The sequence below is a fragment of the Epinephelus fuscoguttatus genome, linkage group LG6 (assembly GCF_011397635.1).
Source record: "Epinephelus fuscoguttatus linkage group LG6, E.fuscoguttatus.final_Chr_v1".
NCBI lineage: Eukaryota > Metazoa > Chordata > Actinopteri > Perciformes > Serranidae > Epinephelus > Epinephelus fuscoguttatus.
The window spans coordinates 28,494,614-28,516,533 of NC_064757.1; the positions used below are offsets into that span (position 1 = coordinate 28,494,614).

The 21,920-nt window shown below is 41.2% G+C and overlaps 1 protein-coding gene across 3 annotated transcripts; it reads left to right on the forward strand.

Annotated features, from left to right (window-relative positions):
• The first annotated feature begins 858 nt into the window (after positions 1-858).
• ercc6l2 (excision repair cross-complementation group 6-like 2) lies at positions 859-21,920 on the forward strand. 3 transcript variants are annotated; one of them, XM_049579135.1, is made up of 20 exons: positions 859-1,156; positions 1,599-2,035; positions 2,152-2,271; positions 2,437-2,630; positions 2,744-2,837; positions 3,682-3,749; positions 3,895-4,102; positions 4,275-4,415; positions 5,431-5,547; positions 5,635-5,754; positions 5,840-5,911; positions 6,639-6,784; positions 6,896-6,991; positions 8,084-8,183; positions 8,265-8,411; positions 8,767-8,853; positions 11,635-12,643; positions 12,725-12,879; positions 14,093-14,250; positions 15,677-21,920. In XM_049579135.1, the coding sequence occupies exons 1-20, from the start codon at positions 1,129-1,131 to the stop codon at positions 16,953-16,955; spliced, it is 4,776 nt and encodes a 1,591-aa protein (XP_049435092.1). In that variant the 5' UTR covers positions 859-1,128; the 3' UTR covers positions 16,956-21,920. The 3 variants fall into 3 exon arrangements, with proteins under 3 accessions (XP_049435092.1, XP_049435093.1, XP_049435094.1); XM_049579136.1 differs by having other exon boundaries at positions 1,602-2,035; XM_049579137.1 differs by lacking the exons at positions 859-1,156; positions 1,599-2,035; positions 2,152-2,271; positions 2,437-2,630 and having other exon boundaries at positions 2,777-2,832.

Below are 21,920 nucleotides of genomic sequence, written 5' to 3' on the forward strand. Positions count from 1 at the left end.
TGCAAGTAAGCATTGCAGGCAGGTAGTATATATGTGGTCTGGTGCAGAGGTAAGTGTTTTATAGGAATATGGTTATTAGAGTGAGTTAAGCTGATTTACATTTTGCCAACAGGTAAGTGGCGATATTATGCAAATGTCAGTTATATAGCTGTTTGTTTGTTGTTGGTTTTTTTTTGTTTTTTTTTTTTAAGATTTTTAACATTAGAAATGAGGACTTTTACATAGAAAGGTTTCTCTCATTTTCACAAAAAGAAATTTAAAAAATGGATAGATTAAATTAGATAAAATGTTTGTAGTAGTTAACACTCTACAAGACTATCAAGACTATTTAATGACATTTAAGAACTTATTGTTGTAACATTTAATTTAAGACATTTTAAGACTTTTTAAAGACCTGTAGACTGATAATGGCACATTTACACATTATTGTGAATGGGCAGAAGTTCCAAGTAGGCGTTCTGTAGCAGCAGAAATGCAATAATATATTATTTTATTTTATTATGGATATATATAGCCTGTACATTCGCTGATAAGAGTACTGATGAGATTAAATGCTCCTCAGATTTTATTTCAGCATTTTTTAATTAAATTGAACCTAGTTTTGTTTTATTTCGTAGAATGGTAATTTAGATTCGCCCCAGCACTTTCAACATGCTGTCCACAGTGAAATTTGTAAAGCTAAAAAAAAAAAGGGGGAGACAGCAAAAAAAAAAAAGAGAAAACATTCGTTTTATTAGAATAAATAATTCTGTAGTATTTTTGTTTTGTGGAGTAGGTCTTCAAATTGTATTTTAAATCAGTTTAAAAATCGTCGAAAGTGCGTATCTCGTCGTGAAAATACACAAACATCCATCAAGCTGCTGTGGGGCTGCAGCTGCTCTGCTGATTGTGTGTGTGTGTCTGTCTGTCTGTGTGCCTGTGCCTTTTTAGCAACTAAATGAACGTAACCGGAGGATAAAGTGAAAGCTTACTCAGTTTTCCCATAGTTTTCCCATAGTTGCCGTCGCCCTTTCTTTTGTTTAATATGTTCGCTAAGTTAAGCTAACCGAGCTAGCTAACGTTAGCATGCTACAGTGACTTCACCTACACACTGAGAAGAGGAGGGGAGGACTCTTACAATGTACCCTGATGGCTTCAACATCTACAGCAGATAAAGGTTTGAAATGAATGTTTTTTACTTATTTCTACAATTCAGCGGAACACTGGTTTACACAATACAAGTCCTACACAAAGCTTTTGAAGCTAGCTAATAATTAAGTTAGCCATATTTCCTGTCCAGGAACAGTAGGGTCTTAGTTACTTTCTTATCATAAGATTGATTCAATCAGTAGGTCAGATCTATGTTTAGATAGGATAAACTTAACCACTGTTACTGATGATATTGCAGGGAGTTTAATAGTAGGAAAATGCATCCCAAACCCTTCCATGAAAAGATATTATTTTGTGAAGATATTTGTTGTAAACCAAGGTAAAATTTGACTAATTTTGATTATACACACCCACTATTATTCAAAAAATGTGTGTGCTTTTGATTAATTACATTTTTTGATATGTTGCAAAGCACATTTAACGAATGACATGCTTATATTGGTTAATAGCAGCATGGCGTGAAGGTGACAGCTGTCTGGCCCCTGACCCAAGAGATGGCACCCTGCGAGAATCCATCATTAAGAGACTGACCTCCTCCTCTCGTAATAATAATGAAACCACAGCATGGGTGGTGTTCACTAACCATGATGAAGATGCAGAAGAGGATGAGGAAGAAACGGCGGAAGCTGTGCCTGTCTCAAAACTCATGAGACCAGGTTTGAATCACTGCACCCAGGAAAAACCCCTGTTTCCCGGCAGCGTCACAGACACCAGGCTGTGTGTCCCCTTAAAGTTGGGCCATGTTGGTGGACACAGAGTCCCCTACACCGTCAACAGATACCTGAGGGATTACCAGAGAGAGGGAATCAGGTTCATTTACAACAATTACATCCGTTCCAGAGGTTGTATCCTTGGGGACGACATGGGCTTGGGAAAAACTGTACAGGTACAAAGTACACTAGCTGCACATCTGTTTTCAGAAATGTTTAAATGTCTGCATGATTTCTCCACACGGCTGTCTCTCTTGATCTCGCTCTCTCCACCTCTTTGGTCATATTTTAGGTCATTGGTTTCCTTGCTGCTGTATTGCAGAAAACAGGCACATGGCAGGACATCCAGAACAACAGGCCTCAGTTTCTGCAGAGTCAGATGACCTCCTCAAAGCAAAGTAAACCAAACAAAGTGAGTATTGAAATATGCTATGTACATGGAAATATTTATGAATCATAAAACTTGTAGGGATAAATAAAGTCCTTTTTAAAATACCAGATGCATTCAATGATGTGCAGCAATAGTGTACAGCTACAGATATGAGCATTGATTTGGTGTTTCCATGATCTGGTCCAGGTGTTCCTCATTGTGGCCCCGCTGTCAGTGCTTTATAACTGGAAAGAGGAACTGGACACGTGGGGTCACTTCCAGTGTGTGGTGGTCCACGGTCTGAAAAAAGAGGAAGAGTTGGCTCGCATCAGGAAGGGACGCATTGAGATCGCTCTCACTACCTATGAGACTCTGCGCCTTTGTCTGGATCAGTTTAATAAGTAAGAACCATGCTCAACACACACAGGCAACAAACACCACACAATACATGCTCCTTGTTTAATTTTTTTTTTTTTTTTTCTGTGACTAAAATCTACCTTTGCCCTTTCTGCAGCATAGACTGGTCGGCTGTGATTGTGGATGAGGCCCACAAGATAAAAAATCCTAACTCTCAGATCACTCAGGCCATGAAGAATCTGACATGTAAGGTCAGAGAACTTTATGTTAAAAGATTTTGGGCTTTTTTTGTCTTTAATGAAAGGACAGTTTCAAAAGTGAATGGGGGAGAGAGAGGGGACAACATACAGAGAAGGGCCCTGGGCTCGAACTGAATCCACTTCCGCCGCGGCAAGGACACTGCACACCCCAGAGAGCTTTATATTATGTCTTATGTCTTATTATTTTTTTCTGTAATTAGACTCAGTGAGGGTTTGTTGATGGTGGAGAGCCCTGATGGTGCTTGTCATTAAGAACTTTAATGTCTGTCCTCAAGTGCACAGGCGGAAGAAGTACTCAGATGTTTTACTCAAGTAAAGGTAATAATACTACAGTGTAGAAATACTCTGTTTACAGGTTTGCTCAAGTAAAAATATAAAAGTATTGGCATCAAAATATACATAAAGCACCAAAAGTGATAGTACTCATCATGCAGAATGGCCCATTTCATAATATTATATATTATTAGACTATAATCATTGAAGCATTAATGTGTTCATCACTTTAATGTTGCAGCTGGCAAAGATAAAGGTAATTTTAATTACTTCATATATTGCTGCTTAGTTTAATCTATAATAATACATCATATTTTATTAGTTGTATTAGCAGAAAATCGAAATATTCAAGTAAAGTACAAGTACCCCAAAATTACTTAAGCACAATACTTGAGTAAATGTACTTAGTTACATTCTACTCCAGCACAAGTGGTTTTCTTCTATGCTTTATTTAAAGTTTATTGAATTGTACCACCAAAGTGATAAACTGCTAACAAAATAATTAACCTAGCTTTGTATGTGGACTTTGCTTTTCATGCTATGCACTCTGCTATTTCACCAGATCAGAGTCGGCCTGACTGGCACCATCTTACAGAACAACCTTGAGGAGCTGTGGTGTGTCATGGACTGGTGGGTTAAGAAACTTTTATGTTACAACACATTTGTCATTTGCGTATTCAGAAACAGATCTCAATCATCTTATGCCCTGTAGTTTCAACTTTTGGTCTGAAAATTAGTTCCTAACAGCTTTCATATATTTTTTTATTCTATTTAGGGCCATACCTGGTTGTCTTGGCAACATAGGACATTTCAAGAACAAGTTTTCAGATCCTATTGAGCATGGTCAGAAGCACAGTGCAACCAAACGTGCCCTAGCCACAGGGAGGAAGACTGTCAGAGCCCTTGTGAGGAAGATTTCCCACTTGTTCCTCAGAAGAACTAAAGCTCTTATCAAGGAACAGCTGCCTAAGAAGGATGACAGGGTGAGACTGGTGAAGTCAGACCAGACTTTATCACTTTAATGGTTCTTCTGTTCTCTGGAAACTCACAATTCTCCATCTACATGACTATATTCCATCATCGTAATATTCAGATGAAGGTCTATGACGTCTTAAAGCAACCTTCAAAGAAACTCTGTGTTTGGTTTTCTCGAAGGTGGTGTATTGCACTCTGACAGACTTTCAGCGCAGCGTGTATCAGACGGTGCTGGACAGTGATGATGTGACGTTATTGCTGAGGTCTTCAGAGAAATGTGACTGTCAAAGTGGAAAAACCCGCGGAAGCTGCTGCTATCAAGTAGGTTCACAGCTTTTTATTGTTGCATGCTTCTGTATGCTGTGTATTGTAACAAGTTCAACTCAGTTGTAGGTGTTCGGTTCTGACATTAATTAAGTGTATCTTAGTTTTGACTCTTATGTGAGCAGGATCAGATCACCTAAATCAGACAAACATTTAGGGAAGATAAGCTTTGTGTGATTTAGGTGAACTGTCCCTTTAGTTATCCAAGCAGTACGTCTGCATTCTGCTTTTTAAATACAGTGTAGTGCAGTGAAATTGAAAAAGCACAATATCAGAGCTTGTTATCATCATCCAGAATATTTAAAGGGGACCGATTATGCTTTTTCCTTATTGGATGCTCATGTTAAATGTGGCCAGGGTTTCAAATAATGCGGTAAATGTAAATGTAAATTCCCTCTACATCCGAGACAAGATGACATGGGCTCGTAATGGATTTCTTTATATCCAGGCACGCTGCTGCAAATGTTTACTCTACATAGTCTACACTGTTACATGTAGCTACATGCTAATGTCAGGGAAACCTGTAATCTTGGTTGCTGATGTTATTAATTTCCCCTCGATTTCGGATCATATTCCGGCTGGGTCCTGTCTGCTTCTGTTTAGAAGCTTTCATTGGTGATTTTTAATTGGAGAAAGGGCCGCCATTCTCCATGACAGTCATTCACCCAGCTGCATCGACGGTGCAGAGATGCAAATCACAGCAGACTGGGCTTTTTTTGGGAGGGGGCTTAAAGAGACAGGCGCCAAAACGGAGCCTTCTGAGACAGAGGGTGAGCTCAGTTGTTCGAGCACAGACAGTATAAAGAAATAAAGTGTTTAAGTGACCATTAAAGCATATAAACGTGTTCCTGTAGAAATCCAAAATACAAGTATGAACCTGAAAATAAGCATTATAGGTCCATATTAAATGTGGGAAGGATTATTGCAGTTGAATTACATTTTTGGAAAATTTTCATAAGGTTGAAATAATTAAGGATTCACTCTGAGGGAAAAAAAATCTATTTTATTGCAGAGAAACTCAAAAGGTGCAAAAATTAAGACGCTGTACTTCAGTTACATGGCCATACTGAGGAAGGTTGCCAACCATGTAGCACTGCTTCAGTCCACCGCAGGCACCAGCAAGATGCAGGTAAAAACAGTTTTTCCAGACTTAGTTCATTGGACATCTTTTAGTTATGTGTTTGGTTCACTAATATGACTCATTTGTTTCTTCCAGGAAAGGTATGTGGCTGCCATTTGTGCAGAGGTATTTCAAAAGTTTCCAGACTTTATGCAGAGATGCAAAGATGAAGCATTTGAGGCCTTGTCGGACCCGATGTACAGTGGAAAGATGAAGGTACAATTTTGGAACAAAGGCTCAGGAACTTGAGCATTATGGGTTGTTTCAGTGTGGGTAAACAATGTATCTGTGTTCCTTTCAGGTTTTACAGAAGCTGCTGAAATATTACCTGCAAAGGAGAAATAAAGTACTTCTTTTTTCCCTCTCAACCAAGGTGAGAGCTGCGTTTGTGTGTTTATAGAAATCCGATTTTTAGTGTGTCTGTGTGTTTGCATGTGTGAGTGCACAGATATATAGTGTTAGATTAGGATGAGCAGCATGAAGAGGTGTTTTCGCCGTCGAAAAATGATTTGATGCTCAAAGCAATGTTATCTAAAATGGGAATACGCTTGTTGGTTTGAGAGCTTTACACTATCCATTCAACTTTTAAACACAACAACAGCCTTGAACACACACCCTTAATTGCCACTGCTTTTAGAGCAGATGACTTGATTACAGAAAAAATAGTAGCAGGAGACATGGTTTTCTCATAACATACATTAATAGGTAAGCCTTGGGGTTTTATAAGTGGGGGCCATTAGAGTTTTAAAGATAATTAGACTCTGCAGAACCTAATGGTCGCTGTCACCCGAGACATTATGATAACATTTCTGGCTGCTATGAGGTCATATTTTCATGGCCTATGTTTTGCTTTTTTAGTCCATACAGTTTTGATTGTACAAGACTCAGTATTACCCGTATAGTATATCTATAAATATACAAGCCTGGGGAAATTCTGTTTATTTTTTATTAAATATTTGTCTAGTTTTTACATTTTATTTCTCAGTCAAAATCTTCAATCTTGACAATAAGTGAATTCACATGTTACATGCAGAGATGTCAGTTTTTATTCATGTGCTTTGAACCCTTCACAATTGTTTGTTGTGTTTTGAACCTGTCAGCTGTTGAATGTGCTGGAGAGCTACTGCATGGCAGAGGGACTGGACTACAGCAGGCTGGATGGAAACACCAAATCGAAAGAGAGAGTCCAGATCGTCAAAGAGTTCAACAACTCCTCTCACATCAACCTCTGCCTGGTTTCCACCTTGTTAGTTGAACAATAACAATTAGATTTCACATTTACATTTTAAGCCTAGTGGTGCTTTTTTCAGTATTCAGAACCTTGAAACTGCTGATAACTGGCTCTATGTTTCATTAGGGCAGGTGGTCTTGGTCTTAACTTTGTAGGGGCCAATGTGGTAGTGCTCTTTGACCCCACGTGGAACCCAGCCAGTGACCTCCAAGCTATTGACAGGTAGGTTGTGGGCCTTATCTTATCATGCATGTTAAGCTATCACTGCTTCACTTAACTGGCTTCAAAAAGCAGCTGTAGCTTCCAGTATAACGTAACTACTAGTGATGTGCAGGTCAGGATTTTTTAAAACCCTCACCAGCCCGGCCTGTAAACACATGCATAATCAATGACCCAAACTGCAGACACAAACTGGAGCTGAAGGTTTCAAGCGTTGACCTACTTGTTATTAGCTATATTGTACTGTACGTCATTTCCAGTAAATATCACAGTATTAAAGACAGCGAATACTTCCCAATACTCATCTTTTAGGTCGGTCATTCCCAACTTGTGGGTCGTGGTCCGAAAATGGGTCACGGGTCCATTCTTAATAGACCACAAGTGACTCGCGAACATGTCAGTTTAGTAGAAAACACACTTAATTTTTGAAGTACAGTGAATTCCCAGAACAACCTTTTATGTTGAAGTGCCATTTCCTGTTGTAGAGTGAGTGGAAGACAGACGGCTACTTAACAGAGACAGCAAACTGGCTCGACGACATGGCCAAACACAAGTATGACTCTGAATATATTAAACTCTATGGACCTTGAACTAATGACTAAGGAGAAATCTGGATCTCATGGCTGGACCAGTTGGGAACCATTGTTTTAAGCGGTTACATCTTTTGAATAATCTCGAGTGGTCAGCTGATAGCCTACTTGGATTGTTTACAGGAGCACACAGCTTATCCATACAGTGGTTTGTTTCCATGATGTTACAGAAGTGCATGTTTAACAGATTCACTTAGGACAGAGACACACTTGCTTGCTGTTTTGGACACGTTAACAAACATTTTTAGCGGACATTACGACAGCAGACATTTAAATATGTTGGACTTCAACAGATTTTCCTGGTCAAAACAGAATAACAGAAAGCCTTAGTGCAGTAATGCTGATGATAAAGCCTGCAGTCTGTGGGTTGACCCGCGCATCATTTGTACCTAGTCATATCCTGACTGATATCATATACACTGTCTGATTTCAAAACATAAACATAGATCATTTTTACTATTTATATGCATGATACCTGTGTGTTGATATGTTTGTGTCTCTAAAGGGCGTATCGTATTGGCCAGTGCAGGGATGTGACTGTTCTTAGGCTGATCTCACTGGGGACTGTAGAGGAGGTTATCTACCTCAGACAAGTTTACAAACAGGTACTGGATTAATATAACCACACACACAAATCAAAGAATGACATAAAAATACTTAATTCGTGCCTTTGTCCCATCTTCCAGCAATTGCAGAGCTCTGTTGTGGGCAAGGAGAGTGCACGGCGGTATTTTGAGGCAGTGAATGGTGTCTATAAGGGGGAGCTGTTTGGGTTAAGAAACCTCTTCAGGCTGCAGACCCAAGGGACTTGCCTCACCCGCAAGATACTAGAGGTGAGATACACACTTACTGTTTCATTATGATGCGTTCCACTGTCTCAATTTACCTCGTATCACCAGGGGTGTGGGACAGGTCTTACAAAACAGTCAACTAAACTTTTGCTTTATTTCTATTCTTTGGAATTTACTCTTATGTGTTTATATGGATTAGTAATGGAGGTCCTTCGCTCAAAGTGTTTTTGGTTTGATGTAGAGAACATGCCTAATACTCAAAAAAATGTCATGCATTGCCTAGAAAAAATGAATGTGAAAGATAACAAAGTTTTTGTTGATGATTGTAATGTCATGGTTTACAATAATATGGTTATGTTTTGATTAACGTGTGATTCACTTTTGCTCTCCCTGTCAGCGAGAAGGACAAGTGGAGGCTGGTGTAATGACAAGCAGCACACACACAGGCGAGGAGAAGGAGGAGGAGGAGACGAAGGGAGTTAGCGTGAGTAACTCTGCCGTTCTCAGAGACCCAGAACTCGAGGGGACTCATCTTCCCATCCCTCTCTCCATCTGCTCTCCCAGGCGGCCCACTCATCCTCGCATTCCCACGTGAAAGAGTCGATACCTCAAACAGGGACCTTCCTGTCTGTCACTCAACCCATTCATGCAGTCTCATTTAACTTTCTCTGCCTTCAGCTCAAACTCTTTTCTTTATTGCTTCCTCGATTCTTCTTTGTCTTGTAATCTTCCTGTTCTTCGAGGAGTTTATCCAAAAATGTCCCATTTACAAGTAAAAACAGCATCTACTTGGACAAAAATGTCAAAATGAGATCAGTAATGCTACTTTATAAAGGAAGAACATGGAGAAAGTGATACTGTGCTGAAAATCTTCCTTGTCAGTATCACATACTCACCCTGCTGTAGGCTTTGTAAAGGTAGCAGTAAAAAGTTTGTGGTTTCCTCACAGGAGTTGTGGTTAGCTTGAGTTCAGGAAGTTACAATAGATTGATTTTTTTTATAGTGGGAAAAAGCTTTAAACCTGGAAATCTCTCAAACCACTTCAGTTTTAATCGTCATATTTTCAGCAAAATATGGCTCATTACACTGCGTTCATGTCACATTATTATCCTCCTCAGATTGAAAAGTGCTCTTAAAGTAGTATTTGGCCTAAACTGTGAGTGTTTGCAACATACTGAGCATTAGTTTAGTGTTTTCAGAAGTTTGTATGGAAGTTTTTTCATTGCTTTTTTGCCATGAAAACCTGTAACAATTGGAGTCCATAGTGACTGACTGAGTTGAAGCTGACCTCCGCTCCTGTTCTCTGTCAGTGTGAGAACTACAGACTTTTTACAGCAATGCTTTCAAGTGCAGAGGATATTAATATTTAATTTTCTTCACATAAAAAAGCCACAATGCCATAGATTTTGGGTGGAGTATCATTTTAAAGCCATTTTCACACTCATTATTTTGTGTTGTAGGAAAACTAAAGGATGAGGCTGTCTTTGTCTGCTTCTCACTTTCTCTCTGATGCTGTGTGAAACAGCTGGTTGTAATTACTTGCCTGTCCTAATGGAAGGAGCAGACCACACTGAAGTCTGTCTTCTGCTTTTCAGCTATTTATTTACACAGTGATACCCCTTATCATCCTGTTCCCAGCCAGGTCCTTTTTACAGGGCTGCTGCTCCACCGAGGCCTTTCAGATTCTTTCAAAAATACAGAATACACTGGGGTGCCTTTACACGCACAGAGAGAGACTCGAGGCGTATACGCACCAACATGCACACGAGCGCAGCAGAATTGCGGAGGAGTCATCCAGTTGGCAAATTTTGTGAAATTGGAATCGCTGTTGGTGGTCGCTGCCATAAAGCTTCAGGAAATGTTATGACCCCTTTGTTTTCTTCATATTACATCATGATGGAGGGCATGTGTCACATTGATGTTTATTATGATTTATTGTTGCAAACATCTGTTTTGTATTACACGATAAAAGTTCACACGGGCTGGTCCGCACTACAAGATGACGTTAACAAGGGAATTGAGGAATTTGTAGCCTTTTGGTGCAATTTTTGTAGCCAAATATTTCTCACGCTGCAAATATACAGTTTATTTTGAAGTTTCGCATCAATTTCTTGTTCTCACACAACCTACTTTGTACCACTCTCTGTGCAAATTAGTAGGGCTGCCCCCTAATAGTCGACCAAACGTTAGTAGACCTGAAAGGTCATTAGTCGGCAAGATTTCATTGATCGCTTAGTCACGGAAAAAAAGAAACAAACGGGAAACTCTATCAGGAGCCGCGACTTGTCAAAATAAATCACAACCTACATGACTGGACCACGTGGGAATTTAATTTGAAAGGACAGACACAGGAAGTGGTCACGCTCAGCAGTCAGACAGGAGTCACATTTATTTCCAGGGCTGGTACCTGCGGTTATTCCACAGGCTAGTTAATAACATGTCAGGCAGGAAATCCAAAGTGTGGGATCATTTTGAGAAGGTGAAGGACGAACCCAAGGTGATATGTAAACTCATCTTCATTGGTCGACTACAAACATGACGTATCATCTGAAACATGGAAGTAGCTACATGCCCATTAGCCACTTAGCACAATCATTACTGCTTTGCAGACAGCGTCATTGACAGGCGGCTCGCTCAGTGTGTGACGTGCACTTGTAGATAAAATATAGGCCTATATTAATGAAGGTTCATTAGTACGGTGTTGTATTTCTCTGTAATGTAGCACAGTGTTAACAGTGTTACTTGAACTCAAACCATTGTGTTGCCCCGCCCAAAATATATAATTTAATAATGAAATCGATATCGTAAACATGCAGGCGACTAGTCCACTAATGGCCCTAAATGACGACTATTGGTCGACTAGGAAAATTCTTACTCCAGGGGCAGACCTACAAATTAGGGATGTTCCTAACAGTAAATTTCCCTGACATTTAAACAGAAATTTAAACAGTACGTCCAACTAATAACAAGCCTTAGTACGTACTTTCTGTGCTTGCAAGTCTGAGATTGAACTTGTGTTTTTGTGTTTGTCTGGGAAGGAGACAGGGAGGGGGAGAAAGAGCTGTTGATGATCAGAGCTCCTGGTTACTCTTGTACGCCAATCTGGGCATCCAAATATGTTTAACTGACTAATATATCTGATGCGGACTAGCGAGGGTAGCAACATTTAATTGACTAGTTGACTAACACATCTGTTATGCAAATCTGTACTTATCTGTCAATCTGAACTTTGCTTTAGCTGTTTGTTTCCACCTTTTTATTTAAGGCACCTGGAGACTCTGCAGACGGCCCTGCTCCGAAGGAACCTGCCAAGGAGTACAGAGATGCGTCAAAGATGGCCATAGGCGTGTTGGACTTCAGCAGTGGGAGTGAAGAGGATGAGGAGGTGAAGGGACTAAAGAGAAAGGTGTCAAACCTCAATGCAGTGGATGGCAGCAGGGGTGTGAATGACACCACCGGTCCTGGTCGAATGAGTCTCTTCCAGCACGGTTTCTCCAGGCTCCTCGAAAGGGTCAAAGGAAAACCAGAGTCAGCAGAAGGGGACAGCAGTACGGATATAGAAGAAAGCCCGTCTGAGGAAGGTGCTGAGGATCAAAAGATGGAGGGTACCTCCTCTGGCATCGGCAAGAGCTCCAATGCAAGAAATGGTGCAGTCTGTCTCCCTAAGTTAGGAAAGAAAACCTGGGACTTCACCAGTGGTTCAGACAGAGAAGACAGGGAGAAGAAAGATGGGGGGAGACCAGAGAGGGTTTCTCTCTTGAAGCAGAGCGATGATGCTGTAAGACAGAGACAGGACCTGAAAGGGTGGGTAGATAAGAAAATTGTAGATGAGGAGAGTGATGAAAATTCCTCACCAGACAAAAAGAAACCTTACAAGCTTAAAACTCCAGTTCCTAAAGTGTCCCGCTTTGAGGGTTACTCAGATGAATCTGAGGATTTTGACTTAGACGCAAAGACATGGCCCAAGAGGGACGCTTTAAATTCACACAGCAGAGGAGGTGACAGTGGGAGAGGAGGGCCAGACGGCAATAGAAAAAGGCAAAGTGCTAAAGCTAGGAGCAAGGCCAGATCCAAACACACAGAAGACAAAGAGACATTCACATCTTCCGACGAGGAACACACTCCTGTTAAGAAAGGGAGATCTACAGGAGCTGCAACAACTGACACGACAAAGAGACAAGCAGGGATGCCCAAAGCTGTTTCATTTACAAGTCTTAAACGTCAGACATCTTCAGCACCCAAAGGAAAGGATGTAACCATCGACAGTGTGCTAGGTCAGATTCAATATTTATTTTTTATATGCTGCTAATTTTTTTTAACTTCATTTCAACATTAATGTATATTTCTGTTTAAAGGTGGTGTAAATGAGGTGGTGTACACCCATTCTAACCAGCGTGTGGTGGGAGGGAGCAAAGCAGAGCAGCGGATCAGCAGAGCTGCTGTACGAGACGTGTTTGAGCGAAAGATAAACTCTCAGCTTCCGGCCAATCACCTTCTAGACATCGACAAGGTACATACTGCTTTAACATTGATCTGGTTTAGACTTGTAAACGTAATTTTATGGTTGTCAGGGATCTCATGGCCATGGGAAACCTGGAAAAGTCATGGAATTTCAAAAAATCATTGGTAGTTTTGGGAAGTTATGGATTTTTGTTGTGTGTTTCTGTAGCTGTTGACGTAACGTTTTGTTTACCATCATGTAGGTTTCTTCATTTTCCTCCCACATGCCGTCTCTCCCTGCTTTTATGACAGCTAACTGAAATTATGTTTGAATAGAGTCTTAATTTGATTTGTTTGAAAAATGCTGGGCGAGCTGGCAAAGTAAAATAAAATTACTATGGGTTCCTGAAAAGTCGTGAAAAAGTTTTGCAGTTTTTTTTCCATGAAAATGTGTGTGAACCCTGGCATTTATCTCGCCTTCCCAAATTCATTGTGGCCGACAAGAGAAAACGCGCTGCAACAGCCCGAAACATTTCCACAAGCAGGAACATGCTGCAGCTTCAGAAACGATGACAATTCCAAACCACATGTGAAAGTCTAAAACAAATACAACAATGGAAACGTGCAAAGTCAAAAACAAACCCCAAAAACAAGTGCAACAGAAAAAAACCGCCTACCCAGTCAAAACAAAAGAGGCTAAGTGGTTGAGTTTGATTTTCAACCCCAGAAAAAGACCAGACGAGAGTTTGTTTTTCAAGAGAAAAGACAGGTGGAGTAAGGAGGTGACATGAAAAGCAACTTATTCTTTTTTTATGTTTGGCCTTAGTCTTTCCCAGTATTATGAAAAACATTTTTCTCTTTCATGGAAATGTTTTGGGCCGTTGTAGCACATTTGCCCTCATCCACCACCGTACAAATTAGATTAGATAAATCAAATTACATTTGAAAAACTTACCAGGAATATATTTTTTTCAGAAACCTTGACAGGATTACTCAATAATCCACAGGCCTCGCTGTAAACATTGTCATTTAGACCTGTTTTCTACCAAAGTGTGCCTGGCAATTATATATTGGCATGCAGAGTGAGGCTCGCCAGTATCAGACAAACATGCTTACTATGACACAAGTGACTCCAAACACACATGGTTCTTAGCTTGACAATAGCTCAGTTTTGATTCATAATAAGGTCTCTGGACTTCTTTGTCTTGATTTTTGGATTAGAGGTATTTGATTTTCAAAGTGTAATTATTTGGTGTGCTCCACATCTCGTTTGATTGTACCAGAGCCTGTCACAGAGCCAACCAGACAGTGAGCTTTTCCCCTCGACTGTCACACTTGAGAAGCCCAGTGCGGACCATCCTGTCACCTTCAGCACCAAGATTGTGCTCCACAACAGACACACCACCATCATCATTGGAGAGACGCCCCAAGCCATATGCAGGTACTGAGAGGGTGTCAGACGAGGTGAGGTGAAGAGAAAAGAACGGAGGCGATAGTAGTTGGATAACGCAAAAAAGCTGAGAGGAAGAGATTTAGAAAAAGAGCGGATTGTAGATTATGAGATATGATGGATTTACCAAGAGAAGGGTTGAAGGGGTATGTAGTTTTACTTTTTTTGAACACGGTCAGCTATTACTTCAGTTCATCAAGAATTCTTATTTTAAATTTTATGCATGAATTCGACGTAATATGGGGTGAATAGCTGACATATAAATGGACGTTTGAAAGGTGAAGTATTCCTTTAAAATAAGGGGGCCTGTAAGGTTTGAGTAAGAATAAACGAGGCCAGTGGAAGAACGGGGGAAAGGGGGTGTAAAGAGTGAAGTCGGAAGAGAGAGGAATTCCTGGCAGTGTTGGGAAGCAGGCCAAAACTTACCACAAATATAGTGTTGAGCGCCCCCACCTGGGCCTCAGGAATTGTGTGTGTGTGTGTGTGTATGTGCGTTTAGCGAGAGACCACCTCTGAGCTTTCCCTTCCACCTATTTCCCAGCATCATGCCAAAGATTACCCAGTTATGTTCAGGCCCAACAGTGCAGGAGTTTTCCCCTTCCACAACCGCAGCCCTCCTGAGACTAACCAAAAATGATTGCCCGAGGACTTCCAAACCCACACTGATATACACACACACACGTCCTAACAAGCATTTACGCACACATACAGGCACACGGTGCTCAAACACACAACTCTGTCCTGCTGTATCACCTCCGCCCCCTACCTTCCCAAACACTCATATACAGACACACAGACACCTTTATGGGTCCAATCTCACTTCCCAAGGGGAAGGCTGTATCTCTGCCCAGAGGCTCACCAGGGAGTGAAAACACACACTAGTTATATTGATATCTCCTCAATTAACCTCGCTGTTTAACGATTTAAATCCACATGCGCGTCATGTTTTACTGCAGTTGCTTTTATTTATTGTTTTTCCAGTGAAAGCCACAAATGGTAATAACACCACCATAATGCTGCTGTACCACTAGCGACTTTGAAGTATTTCTGTCCCCGAGTCTGGTTAGACCAAAGTTTTAATGACTGCCTTGGAGCTGAGGAAAAACACCTCATACTGCACGGCTGTCTGGATATGAGCCTGAATATGTGGAGAACTATTCATCTTAGGCTAGGCCTGACAGACCCGCAGAATATCTGATTAATAGTATAGGCCTTGTGGTTTTTTAAAGACGTTATTTTACGTGTGATTTAAAGTACCTTACTGTATGCTCACATGTGCCAAATTCAGGCCTCATGCTAACTGTACGTGTCTGAATATGCTGTTAAATTTAGCAGATGATATTAGTTATAAAACCATTCGCATTTTTCGAGAACGTGCATGCATGTTTAGTCACACTCATTTGTCCTTTGTGCGCAGGCAGCAGCTGGAGGAAATGTCACAAACGTTCAATTATCCCTCAGTCCAGCAGTTTGCAAAAGAGATTCTGAGTGGAAACTCAACCCACAGACTGGCCTGGCTTCGAAAGTATTACACCTCACAGAACCACCCTGACCTGACCAGTACAGTCACAAACAACTTCCCACAACCTGATTCAGCACAGGCCTCCTCCTCTTCAGCTCCTACCTCTTCAGCATCCACCAAAACAGCCGCAAAATCTCACACACATACCAGAACCCCACAAAAGGATGCTCCAAAAGCCAAGAGAAAGCCTAAGTACACTAAAAGGAATCCTGAAGCTAAAACTAAGCCCAAAACCCCACAAAACAATGTTCCTGCGCCACAGACAAAGCCTAGAAAGCCACAAAGTAATGCTCCATCACCCCAGAGAAAGCAAAAGATCCCACGAAGGAATGTCCCAGAACCTCTAAGTGATGTTCGGAGCCTTGAGTCAGAGGAGCAGGAGGAGACAGCCTGCGGTGCCAGAGGACCTAAGAGGACAAAGAGGGGTAGTGTTTCTAGTTCTGGAGCCTTCAGAGCTGGTGGTGGTCTTGGCTTGGAGCAGGCCAGCAGCAGTGGTCTGGGGTCTGGGGAGGCTGCTGCTTTCCTGATCCGCGCAGACAGAGATATCCCTTCTTCTCCGGACCTCAGCCATGGCAGGTCCACCGCGTTATCCAAACCCACAGGACAGGGAAGGGAGCAGGAGCGGGAGCAAAAATTGTCTTCCAGGACCAGCGAGACTTTTCAAGGCCAGAGAGAAAATCCCCAGACCCCTTCCCTTCCTGCGCGGGGCACATCCACCTCCGCCTCCAGTCACCGTTCCCTCCTCACAGATCTGATAGGAGACACCTCAATCCTTGACGACCTGTTAAAACCCAAACCCAGGGGTGCACAACAGAGGGACACCCCAAAAACACCCCCTGCACCCTCCTCCGTTTCAATAAGCACGTGTGTCACTACGCCGTCTCCATCCAGAGTAACTGTCAGGACTGATTCTCCTTCAGCAGGCTGCATAGACTCTCTGACCTCTCCAAAGTCGAGCAAACCACCTTCATACCCGCTGGTGTCAAAGAGCAGTCGCAGAGACTTCTGGGACATCCTGAATGAGGGTAACGAGGAGAGCATCAACAGGTTAACAGACCCGGCGGAAGTGCAGCGGGTTTGCATCAGCGCTAAGTTTGCAGCGAGAGGTAGATCTAAAGAAGAGGAGAGCAAAAATCTCTGGAAGACTAATGACAAGTTCCTGTGGAAGAAATAATACAGGAGAGACAATTTTTATTTTAGTTTATTTTTCTATTTTACACCTTTAACTTTCACAGTTTTAAGGAAGATGGTTAAAAAAGACCTGAATGGAGATTTAAAGCAGGTTTTCTTGCTGCAGATATTTAATATTTGTTAAAAGTTTGTACCTTTTTAGAATATTTTATTACTGTAGTTATTTAAAAATATTTAGTGTTTACTGAATAATTGGCTTACTAGCATAACTGTTACTTAATCAACAGGGTGTTAATCACTCTAGGAATTTAAACCTTTGTATATTTTATGGACGTCATTGCATCATTTATTGCTTTATTTCTCTTTTTTCCTTTGACCTAACACACAGTCCACGAGGGAGCAGTCTAATACAGTGGTTCCCAACTGGTTCAGTCTCAGGGTCCAGATGTCTTCTCAGTCATTAGTTTAAGGTCCACATGTTTTAATATTTTCATTGTCATGCTTGTGTTTGGCCATGTCGTTGAGCTAGTTTGCTGTCTCTGCTGAGTAGCTGTCCATTATTCACTCATTTTACAGCAGGAAACAGCACTTCAAAATAAAAGCTCTGTGCCAACTCAGTGTGTTTTTTACAAACAACACGTTCCTGAGTCACTTGCGGTCCATTCAGAATGGACTCGTGACCCACTTTTGGATCACAACACACCAGTTGGGAGCCACTGCTCTGATGTGTCATCACGGAGGCATTTACTTCTTCATCTTAAAAAAAAAAAGTGGAAAAATTGAGGCAAAAAAAAAAAAATCACAATGGTAAGTTGTAAATATGTAATAGAGTGGTTCAGGGATGATTTTGTTTTGTGTTTTTTTTGTAGAATGACATGGAAGTTAGTGTTGCCCTGATTCCCTCCACAAAAAGCCAGTGGGATGTCCATTGGATTATTACAGAAAAAAAAGCTTTGTTGCCAACAAGAATTACTGATAATTGCATGGTTTGTTCAGCTAAATAATCTCCACAAATGAATACCAGTTTTAGGAAGCGTTAATACTCTTGCCAGAAGTAAAAAGCTAATGATGGGCTATAAACAGGCTACAGACATACTTGGATACCACCATTTTTAAGACATGTAAAGCCTTCAAAATTCATGACAGTGGTATTTACTGACGTATTTTTTCATGGAACAAAATGTGAGAATATTTTAACCCACCTTATTTCAGTCATCTAACCCACTGACTTTGAGACGAGGGAATCAAAAATGCTAACTAATTTCCAAATTTCAGGACTCATTCCTGCACTCCTATATAGGGCTAAAACCCTAGTTAATAATGGTACTACGAGGAAACTGGCAAATTCTTACATTTGAAAAACTGGAACCATGAAATGCTGTGCTTTATTGCCTGAAAAATAACTCAGTTAGTTGATTATCTTATTAATTACAGGTTAATTATCTGCTGATGAACTCATCTTTTCAGCTCCCATGTTCTATAAAACTGGTGAAATTAACTATATAAATGAGTTTATGCCTCTTATGTGGATATATAGTTAAAGGTCAGTGTCAACGCTCAAACTGCAGCACTTAATATGATAAGTGGATGACAGAGAAAACCCATCCCGCTGTAAGCATTAGCCATTATCGTTATTCGATACCACAACTGCCACCGGGGGACTGCTGGTGGCCCTGCAGAGATATCACTTAAAACTCCCTAATGGCTGTTAACGTCCCCGTCACTCTGAACACCTCGCTGCCTCCCACTTCCCATGAGAGTGTTCATATTGTGTATGTGGTGTGGGTTCCCTGCACAGTGTTGCGCACAGTAATCTGATCGTATGTGGCTTGGGCTCAGTTGTGCCGCAAACGCCCCTCAGAGTGGAAGCTGCTGCGCTATTAGTGAAATAACAATAAGCAGTTGAAGACTTAGTGGAGCAGGGAGAGGAGGGATGGGGGTCATTTTTACACCCATCCATCCACCCTGGTCCTCTCACGCTTTTAGGTGAAGTGTGTTTCAAACTGTGGTGACAGAATAATTTGCACCACTTCAAAAAAAGCACAAAAAAGTTAGGTGACATATCAAAGTTATAGCTTTAATGTGAACACTAAGTGAGTGTGTATGCATGTGCTGACCCTCACAGCTGTGTCCGACCTCTTTCAGCTGTTACACTGAAGTAAATAGAGCCCCAAAGAGAGCTGCTCTGAGGAAGTGTTGTGTTCTGTTTAGCAGAAATGAGAAAGTGCTGATAGCGATCTATAAACAAGAGAAAGGACTGCGTGCCTCGACAGAACATGTAGCTCGGTAAATAGCAGTGTGTGTGTGTGTGTGTGTGTGTGTGTGTGTGTGTTTGTGCGTGCAGACCTTCTGGGTGGTAGATCATGACTATCGTACACACATATTCTGAGGCCACACATCTGTCACACCTGTTCAAATCATAGACGGAGGAGAATAAAAAGCCCTTTCTCCTATCCCATCCCCCCAAGCCCTTCCCTCGCTGCCTTCCTCTGTCTGTTTCACCCACAACCGAGATTTGCAGATCCCTATCTGTCTTTTTGTGGTCATAGTCTGGTTCAAGTGAGATAGCAGAGCGACTTAGCATTTAACTGACAAAAGAAAGGCTCGCCAGCTGACTGACAGTGGTTGGAGGCTAATGGAGGCCGGCTAACATGGCTCAGTGGCGAACAAAGCTCTCTTATCCGTAATGCTAACTGCGGGATTCTGTCAAGGATCTGGAGTGAGACACACAACCCCCCATGAGTGATCGGTGACAATGTCTCAAGTCAGCCTCATGATTGTATTTTATTTTATTATACGCCGTGGTCCAATTTGCCGTACCGTGAAAGAGTCATGAGAAATACCACCAAAGAGTGCAAAGTGTTTTTCTAGTTCTCCCATTAGTGTCTCCTGTCTTTGTGTCAGGAGCAGGATGAGAAGTCTGTTTACATTTCCTGCCACTATATCCTGCGTGTCTGTGAGGCTGTTATGAACTGGACGGTCAGACAGCGGCGGAGGGACGGCCCTGGCGATGGAGGTTTATTTGCAGAAGTCAGACTGTGACACTTAGTTTGATTTGATTTGTTAAAAGCTGTGAATGAAGGTTGACCCGTGCTGACCCCGCGCCTCCAGTCATCTTTAGCTCAGGTTTCAATACATTCATTCTGCAATGTGTTAAAAGGGTCTGCAGAGTGCTGATTAAGAGCTGTAGTTCTAGTATGAATGCATAAAACATTAAAGCCCCTGCAATAAATGTCCATGACTAAATAAGCATGGAACACAGTATCAGAAAAAATAAAATAAAATACTAATTATTTCTTAAAGACGGAGACATAAAAACATTTCTTAAATTAATCCTAATCCTCTGTCATGTGTCTCTGTGTTCATTGTTCAGTTATCTCTTGGTTTGTGGCAAATTACTATATATTTTTGAGTTTTAATTATAGCAGGATCCTTCTCTTTTGCTGTAAGACAATACAATAGTTTGGAACTTTGGGGTGTATACATGCATTTATCATTTGGGACTCTGATCGTTCATCATTTGGGGCGGCAGTAGCTCAGTCCATACGGACTTGGGTTGGGAACCGGAGGGTTGCCTGTTCAAGTCCCTATCCGGACCAAAATATGGAGCGTGAACTGGTAGCTGGAGAGGTGCCAGTTCACCTTCTGGGCACTCCCTCCCGCTTGTGACTATATACCCTCTGCCAGTGGTTCTCAAATGGTGTGCCGTGATGCCAATCCAGTTGCGCCGAGGGATTTTGTCATTGCAATATTCGACTGGGCCTATACAAAAAGTTATGAGTTAGTTTTTTTTTTTGTTTTTGTTTTTTTTTTAAGGGCATTTTTAGCCTTTATTTGATAGGACAGTCAAGCGTGAAAGGGGAAGAGAGAGAGGGAGAGACATGCAGCAAAGGGCCACAGGCTGGAGTCGAACCCGGGCCGCTGTGGCAAAAGCCTTGTACATGGGGCGCCTGCTCTATCCACTAAGCCACCAACACCCCATGAGTTAATTTTTAATTGACTGTATCAGATGTTATGTGCACCACCAGTATCGTAAAAGAGTCAAACCATTGCTAAAAAATATGATTTAATTCAATTTAATGAAAAAAAAAAACCTAATGGGGAACCTATTTGTTGCTGTTTGTGCCTGGGAATTATAAGTGTGTGACACATCAAAAGCCCCAGCCAGTGTGAGTACGGAGCAAATTATAACAAAGCACCAGCAAAGACGACTTACTGAAAGAAAAAGAGTACCATGAATGCTACTTATCTCATTTTTTCCTTAATTTTATTGTCTTATGTTGTGATAAGAGTGGTCATACACATTATAGAAACTACTATACTGTATATTTATGAACCTAAATACAGGTGTGCTTTGGGTACAAAAAGTTTGAAAACCACTGCCCTATGCAGTGTGCACAGGTCCGTATCACTTGAAAAACTCTGTCATGTTACAGAAGGTGATTTAACTTAAGTTTCACTGTGACTTCAAGAGTTTAATGCTAAAAAACAAATCTACTTCATCAGGATTGTGTGGATGGGGTTTCACGAGATTCGACAATAACAAACTGTCATCAGTTTCTAATTTAAATTATGCTAAACCCTAATGGGTGCACAGGCGTGTGTGACATCACCATGCTAACTGAGCCCCTGCCACTTCAAACCAGTGGAAGGACAAAAACACAAACAGAAATCTCTCACCAAATTGTTCCTACTTTGGCAGGAGACTGAGTTCCCATGGGATCCTGTCACTCATGGTAAGAAGCTGATAGAGAACATTTGTTTTTAGGGCCTTTAAAGGTCCAGTATGTTTGGGAGGATCTATTGGCAGAAATATAAAATATAGTATTCATGATTATGTTTTCAATAGTGTAAAATCACCTGAAACTATGAATGGTTGTGTTTACATGAGCGTAGAATGAGCTCTTCATATCTACATAGACATTTTTTTTTCTTTTTTTTTTGAGCTCTTACTATTTCCTTTATTGTTTTTATTTATTATTATATTTGTGTATGATTATATTGTATT